Genomic DNA, 13,460 nt, shown 5'->3' on the forward strand with positions numbered 1-13,460 from the left:
ATATTTGTTCTGTCCATCGTCAAAGAATACCAAATGGGACAAGGATCAGTGCCTTAGACCGTATCTCGGTACCTTCTAAGACTGGATCTTTACCTCAAAGAAGCCATCGGGAGGAAATAGAGCATCAAGGAGAAAGTCAACCTTAAGCAACCCGATCGAGGGTGTCGGTTGCCGAAACACAATCTAGAAGAGAAGACACCGCTGAGTCCGATGGAAATGGAGCAAGGAAAAACCGCCTTAGGAGGAGGGTGGCAGAGGTCGAGCGCAAATTGGAAGATCAGGATCATGATGAAGATCTAGATGTGGTTGATCGGGAACCTTTCTTAGATGAAATCATGAATATGCCTCTTCCTCAAAATTTCATCATGCCAACTTTCACCCCATTCGAAGGGAAAACTAACCCAAAGGAGCATATAAGTTACTTCAAGTCTGTAATGAGTGTCCTTGGATGGGAAGATGAATTGCTTTGCAGAACGTTCCCGGCTTCACTGAAGGGACCAACCATTAAGTGGTTCAGCAACTTGCAGTTGGGATCCATCCACAACTTTAGGGAACTTGCCCGGAAGTTCATAGCCCTATTCAAAAGCGCGATCGGGAGCAAGAAAACGACCGACAACCTATTTGCTATAAGGCAAGGACGAAGCGAGTCTATTCAGGATTTCCTGAAGTGCTTTGACGAAGTAGCCATTAAGATCGAGGATCTAGATGACCAAGTTGCATACAACGCACTTTGGAGTGGCATTACTCACCAAAGACTTTTGGAAGTCCTGTTGACTGACAAACCCAAGACATACAGGACACTGTTGCGTAAGTGCCAGAAGCAAGCTAGCGTTTATGAAGTAATAAACGCTCGGGTGAAAGCTGATCGAGATAGAAGGCCCGATCAGGAGACCGAAAAGAACTCTTCGAACAATCGGAATCTAGGATCAAAGAATAGATGGAAGTGTGACCAAAGACGATAAAGCTATACCCCTCTCAATGCCAAGCCATCGGAAATTCTAATGAATATTCAGGACAAGAAGTCCTTAAAGTGGCCCAGGAAACTACATTCTCTTCCAGAAGATCGGGATATGACAAAATACTGTCGCTTTCATAAAGATTATGGACATCACACGAAAAACTGTCGAATCCTCAAATCAGAGATTGAGAAATTGATCCAAGAAGGCAAACTTGGCCAGTATGTTCGAAGATCTGGAAAGCCTCGGGACAGGTCACCCGAGCCAAGAAAAAGGGCCCGATCGTCCAGTCCAAAAGAAGTCACCAAAGAGGCTGACAAAGGAAAAGAGAAGGAGGATCGGGAGGAGACACCGGTCTATGTTATAATGGGTGGCCTGACCGTAGAGTCAATAAAGAAGGCAAAACAAAAAGCACGGTTTGTGGGAGCTGTACACTTGCCAAAAAAGAGGCAAAATCCAGCGTGCCTGGAACCCATAACATTCACGGATGAAGATTTGAGCGGAATTGTGGCGCCTCACGACGATGCGATCATCATTAAAGTAAAGCTCGCTACTCGGGAGGTTCACCGAGTGTGAAATCCAGCCCAAACCTAGCCAGGACACCCTATCTGTTTTGGGTGAAGAAAGGTTAGTTTAATGTTACATCTTGAAGTTGGACCTTGATTTCAGTGTTCTATCTCCTTCTTCTCTCTTTTTTTCTTCTTACTATTCTATCTTGATGTTTTGACTGTGGAGAAGGTGTTACACTACTGTAACTACCTATCCTCTAATCTCCTTATGTCTCAGAGTGAACCCCCAATCACTCTATGCATTCCTTGAAACCACATGGTGAATCTCCTTAATTCTTCACTAATTTTGATTGAATTTCGGACAACATGACCATTCTACTGTAGCTTCTTTTCTAATTAATGTTTAACATATTTGATCTTAGCCTTTACTACTGTTCTAATGTATTTCACCTCTTTGAATCAAATTCCCTTTCTTTCTAGCCATTTTAGCCTTCTATGTTGACCATTGATATAGGCATTCTAGTAAGTTTCTATTTTTGATTCCTCTCATTCTAGGATTAGTATTCTTTTGACTTTCTATTTAGTTATTCTTGCCTCTGATATGTTCTTGATATTCCATTAGAGTGAAGCTTTGTTCTCTCTAATTCTTCCCTTGAATCCATGATGAGTTTGCTATGAGAACCATGTTGTTTCTAATTTAGAAACTCATGTTCCCAATTTATAAAGTACTGATTTTTGGACCATGGATGATGTCCAATTCATGCTAGATAGTCTTTGTATGTATGTGTGAAGTTCCCTTTCGAATTTCGGATCAATCGGACTTCAAACGAAGAAGTTATGACCAAAATAGTGCAATCTGTACCTTGCTGTCTCCATTGGTCGACTGATTGGTCGATTGGAGCCAGTAGACAAATCCAATCGACCAATAAGATCTTTGTTTGCAGATTTAGGTCTTTCTTGCTCTATTTAAGTCAAATCTTGGGATTACTTCGTCTCCTCTGCCTCCTAAGCCTGTGGAACGAGTTAAAACTCCATTCTAATCAATTTCCTCGCATCCTTGGTTGATCCCTTGCAAGAACTCAAGTAATCTTCTTCCTCTTGCATCAAAGGTATGTCTACACTCTCTTCTTCTTCTCCATCTCTGATTTTTTTTCCTTTTTGGGCTGAGACAGTAGAGAAGATGCTGCATTCTCTGTTGCAAACATCCCTCTATTCGTCTCTCATGATTTCCTAAGGATTAATGGCTAATGCAATGATCTTAATCATGATCATTGCAAGCTTTTGAAGGAATCATGATCTAAATCATGATCTTGGCTTCGTTCATCTTTTGATTCAAATTCTGATCTTCTTAGATTTGTTTTATTGATCATATTAGTAGTCAATCGTTGTGTTTTCTTTACAAGGGTTGTAACCTATCAATCTCTAGTTCTTTCTTCTTGATCATACCATGCTTTCTCCATGAACCATGACTGATACATTTATGGTAAGTTTTGTTTCCTTATTTAGATTCATGTTCTTCAGTCTTAGATCTATTTTTCTTGAAGATCTATGCATGCTTTTCATGATTTCTTTATCACAATCAATGATCCATCATCCTATCGTTCTTGTCCATGATTTTTACTATGAATTCTTCAAGAACCATGATTGATCTAATTATGGTAACTTTTGTTTCCTAATTTGTAACTTGAAGACTTGATTTGATTAGTGTTTTGAAGTCCTCTATATACTAGGATATTATCATAGTAGTTTCCCCCTTGTTTGGTACCCTTTTGAACCACCAAATTTAGTTCTAAATTCTAAAAACTCTGACTTTGAAGGCCACTGTCTCTGTTGGTCGACTGAGGCAGTAGACCAAGTCAATCGACCAATGAGGACATAACCTCATATTTGGTCTGTTTTGGATGATTTGATCTCTTACCTTCTAGGTTTCTTTCCTAATATGATATATACTTGTTTAGGACCTTCTTGCCAAATTTGGGAATATTCTCCTTGATCCTTGGAGATTCTCTTCAAGTTATATAAAGTAAGGATGGTTACTTCTATAATAGCATAGATTGTGTGATTTTAGTTTCTATATTAGAATTTTTCAGATTTGTTACCATAATTAGATTATTTTATGAATATACTGCTGTATTTACTTCAATTACAGTAGCATTATTTACTTGCTTTCTTTAGTTTATGACTGTCTTTATTTGTTAACTGTATATGAGATGGATCTTATTATGGTATATTTTCTATATACTGTAAAAGTGTATGATATGATTGATTTGTGATTGTGATTGATTAAGTATGGTTTGGGAAGGAGAGGTGTCCTTTTGACATTTCTGTCCTTGGACATCGGAGGGAATAGTATGGGATGTTCTCCGAAGATGCCCATTGACACCTTCCTGAATTATTGATTTTCATAACTAGGGCTGTCTAGTAGTGTTTGGCTAGGAATACCCCGTTATATCAGACCCGATTAGGAAGGGTATTGAGACCGAACGACCCGTGGTAGCAATGGGGATTCATGGACGCTCAAGACCGGTAACCAACCCGTGAGAGGACAGGAATCACATTGTGGGGGCCATTTATTGGTAGGGTTGCATATGGTTAGACTTGGGCTCACGGGCGCTTAAGACAGGTAACCAACCCGTGAGAGGACGTGAGAGCTTCCCGTTTACCATATGTGGATGACCTATAGGGTTGATGAGTCCGTAGTCAGGGACTATGAGGACTCTAGTGTGAAGGATACCGGAAAGGATCGCCAGGGGCGAGAAATGGACGTATCTGGATCTGACTTGATGTAATTAAGTAGAAGACTTGCATTTGGCTAGGCTTTTACCCTGACATCCGCCAGTACTTAGACCAAACGGTGATGTGAGAGAGCAGTGACTTAAACCCCCAGCCATGGAATGTCCCAAGGGATGCCGGACCCACTACCAAAAGGCGTTGTGTGATGAGACCTTCCTAAAGAAGTACGGTGCTATGACTTAAAGCATGTCTACCAATAGAGACCAGCATACATAGAGTTAGATTCATACATTCATTGTTTGTCTCATACCATATTGCATTCATGTTTTGCTTTGAAATCATGCTATTTATGTTATTATGGATTTAACTGCCTTACTGGGTTTCTTTCGAAACTCACTCCTTTTGTACCATATCTTTTGTTAGACTTCTCTACAGGTTCGGATTACTATGACGGTACGTGTGAGGAAGCGCAAGGTGAAGAAGAGCCGACTGAAGATGTGGATTAGATTTCTGTTGTTTCTTTTAGACTTATCTTTTACTTTACATGTATTAGCTTAGAGCTTTACTTAGATTTCGCTCTACCTTCCGCATATGTTTGTGGAGTATATTTCCACTATACTCTACAATTGTCTTTTGATTTGATATCATGTTTTCGCACTCTGATATTCTTAGTGACGCTTCTGAGATATTTTCTTGAATTTTATTATTAACTTATTAGAATACAATGATTTGTTCTCGCTTTTGATTATGTTATTGTGCTAAATGGATATGATCATTCCTAAACTTGATCTTTGGCCTGTGGATCACTTCCCCAGGTAATCCAGATAGGGTACCGGCTGGGGGATGTGACACCGAGTCCTGGTTAATACGGGCTCATCAATCGATCTATAATCCTATGAGGCTTTCAAAAGACTTAAGATAGCTAATGACTTACTTACCCTGTTTGCAACGCCCCTTTATGGCTTTGCAGGATCTTCAAGCAATAGCGAAGGAATGATCCACTTGGATATAAGGATTGGGACGTCGCCTTGGGACACACTAGTATGGGTCAACTTCATGGTTGTAAAAGACCTATCTACGTATAATGTGATTCTGGGATGACCAACCCTCAATGCACTCGAGACGGTCGTGTCCCCCAGACACATGAAGCTTAAGTTCTCGACTGATGCTGGGGTGGGCGAATGCAGCTCTGATCAATCCACCTCCCGACAATGCTATGTGAATTATCTAAAGCAAAAGTGGAGGTCAGAAAGCTCGGGAAGCGCCTTGACCATTGAAGTCCTTGACGGTAGAGACGAAGAAAATATGCAAAGAGCAGAACCGGTCGAGAAACTGGAGAGAATTCAACTAAGCCAGTCTCTACTCGGCAGTGGGATGTTCATCGGATCCAAACAACCCAAAGAATTCAAAGAGGAGCTGACCAAGTTCTTATGTGACAACGCCGACATCTTCGCATGGTCAGCAAACAACATGCCTGGGATAGACAGACGGGTAGCAGAGCATAAGCTCTAGATTCGGAAGGATGCCATCCCGGTCATTCAAAGGAGAAGAATTTTGCAATTGAAAAACATAAGGCCATCAGAGTAGAAACTGAGAAACTTGAAATTTTGGGTTTCATTGAATCGATCGAATGCCCGACTTGGCTAGCTAATGTGGTAATGGTCAAAAAGGCGAACGGGAAGTGGAGAATTTGTACCGACTACACTGATCTGAACAAGGCTTGCCCGAAGGATTGCTACCCTCTACCAAGGATTGATTTGCTGATCGATGCAACAGCTGGACATGAAGCCCTCATCTTCATGTACGCCTACTCAGGATATAACCAGATCCTAATGAGTCAGGAGGATGAGAAGCATACATCCTTTATGACCGATCGGGAAAGTTACTATTACCAAGTTATGCTTGTCACATCCCGCAAAATCCACTCAATCCATACCCTATCTGGATTACCTGAGAGAGTGATCCACAGCCCAAAAGATCAAGTTTGGGAACGATCATAACCATTTAGCACAATAATATAATAAAAGCAAGAACAAATCATTGTATTCAAGTAATTTACTAACAAATGTCAAGAAAGAATCTCAGAAGTATCACTAAAGATTATCAGAGTGCAGAATAACATGATACCAAATCAAAAGACAACTGTAGAGTATAGCGGAAATATACTCCACAACATATGCGGAAGGTAGATCGAAATCTAAGTAAAGCTCTAAGCTAATACAAGTAAAAGAAAAGTCTAGAAGAAACAAAAGAAGTCTAATCAACATCTTCAGTCGGCTCTTCTTCTTCTTTAGTCTTCATCTTCTTCACCTTTGGGTTATGCTCTTGAAGCTTCAGATCAGCATCTAGCGCATGATGCTGGCTGCCATCGGCAAATAAGACGATGCCGGCTGCCATCAATAGGAGCCATCAATGTAGTCCAAATCTGTGTGTTGGCTACCTCACTGTTCATTACCTTGTCCAAGGACATCCGGAGCTGTATCATATATGGAAAGGTCCTCCATGCTGGGGCATGAGTTCTCTTTCAGTCCTGCAATGGCATCTAAAAACAAGTCCCCCGAAGGGTAAGCTCAAAAGAACTTAGCAAGTAATCCAAACACAATAAGCATCTTCACATGCATTCATAAACAAACTGTTGGAATTTATTAATGTAATTAATAAATTAGATGCCCAAGGGCAAATCTGGAAACTCACAATTAGGGCGGTTACAGAATATAGGTTATATATTTGTAACCACTGCATCACTTGAGTAAGAGTGATTCATTAGTACGTGAATTCTGCCAGAGATACGGCGGCTCCCATATCTCTCTGTCTCCCTCTCTCCAAGAAACGCAGGAAGGAGAAACCTAGTGGAGGTTTTCTTCTTTTACCTTAGATCATTCTTCCATCATTTTTCCACATGGCATTTGGGTTGTGGAAATACCTCCCTTTCCTTGTGATTGTGGAGTCATCCCGGTAGAGATTTGGTGGTGGAACGAGAACGTGGATCCAGATTTACTTCCGCTGTGAATACTTCATAAAAGGGAAAGCGAATCCAGGTAAGGAATCTTTCCCCCGTCAATTAATTGAATTGATATATTTGGAGTATAACCAACATTGGCATCAGAGCCATTGGTTCCCACGGTTCTTTGTTCCTCCCCATTGTTTAATTTCATTGTATGGATCCAATGGGAGGATTAAGGGTTTATGGAAACCCACGGAGAATCCAAGGTTTAATACGAAACCCATGGGAGAATTGATAGGGTTTTTGGAAACCCTTATGTTTTGGGTTCGGATCCGAGTGGGAGGATCCTTGTGAATTTCCCTTGTGAATTTTTGCATGAATTGATTATCCCTGAAAATTATTTTTTGTTTAATAATTATTGCAGGATTTTTTTCATGTATTTTTGGATGATTTTTTGGGTGAAAAAACATGTTTTACCGTTTTTTGAAAAAAATTTCGTTCATGAAAAAATCAGAAAAAAACGCCGTTTTCTAGTCACTGTGGACTAGACGGTCGCAGATCACAGTGACCCAGACGAAATTTCCGTCTGGGCAGACGGCAGTCCGTCTGGGAGATGGATTTTTTTGGATATTGGTCTGTCCAGTTCAGAATGTGTTTCTAACTTACTGGACACCAATGGCCCGACAATCTGTGTGATGTTTGGGCATTGAGGGCCTAATGGGGCCTAGTGGGAGCTAATAAGGTAGAAGTGTTCTATGTGAACCACCTCATAGCATTAACATGATTGCATGTTTTATTTTATTAAAACTGTTTTTAATTATGGGTCTATCAATCATGTTTCTTGCACAGAATGAATCTAGTATATAAGTCTATGTGGGTTTTGATACGGAGAAATTATGATCAGACCGGGTTCATACCTGGTCCGACCCTCGACCCCGGTCGAGACGGAGGGAACCGACTCGCTCCCGAGCGAACCGGATCCAGAAGATGGCTTGCTGAAGTAGAAAGTTTATTCGGCTACAAGCGTGCCCTAATCCTACTTATGGATTAGGGTAATTACCCTAATGATGGCAGACTCGAATTGACGGCTGCGGATAATCATTATCGAAGGGATAATCATCACATAACCTAAAGGTTATCTCAGGAGTCCTCTACTAGTCCAAAGTAGTAGAAGTCTATTGCTCAACGGATCTAACTATTAAGATCCATTGACTACCCGAAGAAGGCTCAAGTGCATCCAACGAAGGAGATTCGAAGGTACACTCTATGTAAACCTCACTACCATACTAGGTGAAAAAAGGAGAAAACACACAATCTAAGACTCAGGTTCAGATACATACTGATAGACCTAAACTATCAGCGCTCTGCTATCTAGATCACCTTTCCCAGTTCTTCGTTCCTTAGCTCTGTGCTTCTAGCAGAGCCGTTTGTGATTAAGTTCATCAACTGACTTAGCCTTCGGAGGTGGACTCCCGACCCCAGCGGTCGGGCCACATCTGACGCTTTAGTTTTGCAGGTCATCACGAGGAGATCTAAGGGCTGAGCAGATTTTGGACGCATCATTTGGCGCCGTCTGTGGGAAACGACTTGAAAAGCCATGGTGACTAGATCAGCAGCCGCAGCAGCCGCTGCACAGTGCAATTCCAGTGTTCAGATCCCTGGAGCGAATAATCCAGATATTCCCTAGGTAAGCAAAAATCCTATCGAGGTAGATGGTGGCCTGGGAGGACGTAATCCTCCTCCTGATACACTCCAAGATCAATTGGATCAGGTAAAAATTCAACTCTTGGAGGTGTGTCAAGCACTCCGCATGCTCACCAGACGAGTGGTTTTACCACAAGAACCTGATCAGCGCGATTCAGGGAGACGTGCATTGCCACGTGATCAAAGATTGGCTGAAGACCAGAATATCGGTCAGAATTTTCGGGAAGGGAACGAGGACTTAGGAGGATTGATGATCAACCTAGGCGAGACGATCGGTTTGAAAGACCGCGAGAGAGTACAACTGATTCAAATACAAGGTTGGATACGGGGGTAAGAACTCACTCACCCACTGTCAGAAGAACCGTTCGTGATGATCGAGCAAGTCGCGACGAGCAGAATGCTTGGGAAGGACGGGCTGCTCGTGATGATCGAGTAGCACGGGATGATCGTGTTAATTGAGGTCGTGATCATATTGCTGAAGATCACCCGACCCAGATTGGTCAGGAATTGGCCAACATCAATGAGAAATTAGGGCAGTTGGCTAAGGGAAGAATAACTGAGGATATTTACTCAGTCATTCGGAAGACTCCCTTTGCCGAGCCAATTGCGGGATATCAGTTTCCCTGTAACTTCCGTTTACCTACCTTTTCAACATTCGATGGCTCCGGAGATCCAACAGCTCACATCGGCTATTACCAATGAGACCATGGCGGTTTCGTGTAATTCGATGAAATTTTATGCGTGGTTTTTGGTTCATCTCTAACTGGAGCAGCACAAAAGTGGTTTTCAAACCTCCCCTCTGGAAGGATCGTAAACTTTGACGAATTGGCGCGCAAATTCATAGGGCGATTCCAGAGTGGAATACAGGTCAAGAAAACGGAAGAAACCTTGTTTCTTGTCAGACAAGGAAAGAATGAATCAGTCAGAGAGTTTCTGAAAAGATTCAACAAAGTAACGATGGAGAAAGAAAATTTGGATGAGCAAGTAGCCAAAACTGCTCTATTCACGGGACTCACTAATCGGAAACTCTTGGAGTTATTACTACAGGATATACCTGCGACTTATGCTGAGTTGGTACAGAGATGCCAAAAGCAGACTGAAGTCATGGAGATTCTAGACGCGCGCCAAGGAGATAATAAAGTCTCCAATAAGGAACAGAAGGCTCCTGAGCAGAAGCAGAAGCCAAAGAAAAATGTCCGTGATCGGGTTGGAAAATCTCAGGCTTGGCGCCAAAGGTCCCCCGGTAAAAGTGAGTACACTCCATTGAATGTTCCTCGGGCTGATATTTTAAATATCATCAAAAGAAAAAATATTTTGAAGTGGCCGCCTAAAATTCTTTTGAAACCCGAAGAGCAGCAGGATCGAGAAAGTATTGCCGATTCCACAAGGACTATGGTCATTATACTAATGACTGTCGTCATTTGAAAGCTGATATTGAGAGATTAATATCTCAGGGACATCTGTCCAGTTTTGTTAGCAGAAGGAGGGAGGAGCCACGTGAGCCACGTACGGCTGCTCCTAAAAGGGATCGTTCGGTTAGTTCGGAACGATCAAGGGAGGCCCCGAAGTCTAAGAAGGGCAAGGAGGTGATTGAAGCTACTCGGTCACCGATCCTTACCATCTTTGGGGGACCAGAGCCCGAGTCACTCCGGAGTCTGAAAACAAAATCCAAATTTGTTGGAACCGGAGAGACGCTGAAGCGGAAGAAGCTAAATGGTGAAGATTTAATCACCTTTAGCGAGGAGGACGAAAGATATGTTTGTTTACCTCATGATGATGCCATAGTCATCAAGGTAGAGATTGCACGTCGGGAAGTGCATAGAGTTTTGATTAATACAGGGTCTGCAGCTGACCTAATTTCTTACGAAGTGTATCAAAAATTGAAGGTGGATCAGGACTTGATGAAACCTTCATCCACACATCTATATGGTTTTGCAGGGTCATCTGTAGTGGCGGAAGGATCGGTCCAGTTGGACTTATCTATTGGAAGTTTTCCTAAAGAAACAACCGTCCGAATCAATTTTTTGGTGGTTCGGGAACTGCCAGCTTATAATATGATCCTCGGGCGACCATCTTTATCCAAGATAGGTGCTATTGTTTCGACAAAGCACCTGAAGATAAAATTCCCGACTGATATGGGAATTGGTCAAGTCTCCTCTGACCAGAAGATCTCTCGGCAGTGTTACGTTGCCTATTTAAAAGACAAGGAGGGCCCGAGGAAGGTAACTGCCCTACCTATAGAAGTTTGAGACGATCGGGAAGAGGCAGAGATGCAAAGACCCGAACCAGTGGAGAAGCTGGAACAAATCCAGCTGTGTACCGAGGATGAGAAAAAGATTACTTATATCGGGTCTGAACAGCTGGAGGAATTTAAAGATGAGTTGAATTTATTTCTTCAACAGAATAAAGATGTATTTGCATGGTCTGCTGAGGACATGCCAGGAATCGATCGGGCCGTCGCAGAGCACAAACTCTGGATAGATCCTAAGGTGAAACCAGTGATACAGAAAAGAAGAAATTTCTCCATTGAAAAATATGAAGCCGTTCGTAGCGAAGTTGAAAAACTCAAGAATTCTAGTTTCATAGAACCAATTGAATGTCCAACTTGGTTGGCCAACGTGGTAATGGTAAAAAAGGCGAATGGGAAGTGGAGGATGTGTACAGACTACACAGATCTTAACAAGGCTTGCCCCAAAGATTGCTATCCGTTGCCTTGGATTGACCTCTTGATAGATGCGACTGCAGGATATGAAACTTTAAGTTTCATGGATGCCTACTCAGGGTATAATCAGATCCTTATGAATAAGGAGGATGAGAAGTTTACGGCATTCATGACTGATCGTGAAAGCTATTATTATAAGGTCATGCCTTTTGGCCTGAAGAACGTAGGCGCAACATATCAGAGGGCCGTCAACAAGATCTTCAAAGAGCTGATAGGAAAGAATGTTGAAGCTTATGTTGACGACATGCTAGTGAAAAGCTTTACAAAAGCAAATCATATTGCGGATTTGACTGAGGTATTCTCAATACTGCGAAAATATCAAATGAAGCTAAACCAAGAAAAGTGTGCCTTTGGAGTCTCCTCGGGCAAATTTTTGGGCTTCATGGTATCACAGAGGGGAATTGAGGCTAATCCTGCCAAAATACAAGCTCTGGTTGATATGGAGGCTCCCAAAACTGTTCGTGATGTGCAGTATTTAACAGGGAGAGTTGCTGCTTTGAATCGATTCATCTCCAAGTCTGGAGAAAAATGTTTGCCTTTCTTCAAGGCACTTAAAGACCTGAAGGTTAGCAAGGAAGCAAAATGGACTGAAGAGTGCCAGAAAGCTTTCGAGGAGTTAAAAGAAGCACTTGGACAACCACCGGTTTTGTCCAGACCAGAGAAGGGGGAAATATTACAGCTATATCTAGCGACGTCCCTTTCAGCGGTCAGTGCAGTACATGTTCGTGAAAAGATAAAAAACAGTGGCCGATTTACTATGTAAGCCACGTGTTGCTAGATGCGGTGACAAGATATTCACAGATTGAGAAGCAGGCTCTGGCTCTCATGATGGCCGCCAGGAAGCTAAGGCCATATTTTCAGGCTCATCTAATTGAGGTATTTACAACTTTTCCTCTTAGTAAAGTTCTTAATAAACTTGATTTGTCTGGAAGGATGGTGTCCTGGTCAGTTGAACTCAGTGAGTTCCAAGTGAGCTTTAAGCCCAGAACTGCAATTAAGGCTCAGGCATTAGCCGATTTTGTATTAGAAACTACTGCACCGGTGGAATCCACCATCGAGGATCCCATTATACCAACCGCTTGGGAGGTATATGTGGATGGTTCGAGTAATAAAGATGGAGCAGGAGCTGGAATTCTATTAAAAAGTCCAGCAGGATTTATTATTCGATATGCTTTGAGATTTGCTTTTGAAGCAAGTAATAACGAAGCAGAATATGAGGCTCTGATAGCTGGACTTCGGTTGTCAAAAGCATTGTCTATTGCAGATGTTACTATTTATAGTGACTCTCAACTTATATTTAACCAAGTCCAGGGGGAGTATGGTATTAAAGAACCACACTTGCAGAAATATCAAGAGATAGTGCAGGCATTTCAAAACCAATTTTGGAATTTGAAGATATCTCAGATTTCGAGGAATGAAAATTCAGTGGCAGATGAGCTATCCCGACTAGCCAATGCCAAAGAAAAGAATCTTGACCCTTCGGTCTATATTGAAGAGATAACTTTTCCAAGTTATCATGAGAAAGAAATTTCTTATATTGAAGCAGAACGTTGCTGGATGGATCCGATAATCGAGTATCTAAGAGATGACAAATTACCTGAGGATCCCAAAGAGGCAAAGTTGATCAAGATTCGATCAGCTAGATTTGTCATTCAGAAGGGGAGACTATACAAAAGATCCTATTCTGGACCCCTTATGAGATGTATAGGCCCCGAAGGAGCAAAATCAGTTTTGGCTGAGGTTCATAAAGGAATTTGTGGAGCTCACATGGGTGGACGAGCCCTGGCTCACAAAATTCTGAGACTTGGGTTATATTGGCCTAAGGTCCAAGAGGCTGCTATGTAATATGTTCGTCAGTGTGGTAACTGTCAAATTCACGCTACAGTATCGAA

The 13,460-nt window shown here is 42.0% G+C and overlaps 1 protein-coding gene across 1 annotated transcript; it reads left to right on the forward strand.

Moving 5' to 3' along the window:
- Positions 1 to 1,001: 1,001 nt before the first annotated feature.
- LOC149028894 (uncharacterized) lies at positions 1,002 to 1,532 on the forward strand. Its single transcript, XM_089169104.1, has one exon. The coding sequence runs from the start codon at positions 1,002 to 1,004 to the stop codon at positions 1,530 to 1,532; it is 531 nt and encodes a 176-aa protein (XP_089025230.1).
- Positions 1,533 to 13,460: the final 11,928 nt, after the last annotated feature.

This window comes from Hakea prostrata, chromosome 1 (genome assembly GCF_041222555.1).
Source record: "Hakea prostrata isolate BN-2017 chromosome 1, UWA_Hpros_2, whole genome shotgun sequence".
NCBI lineage: Eukaryota > Viridiplantae > Streptophyta > Magnoliopsida > Proteales > Proteaceae > Hakea > Hakea prostrata.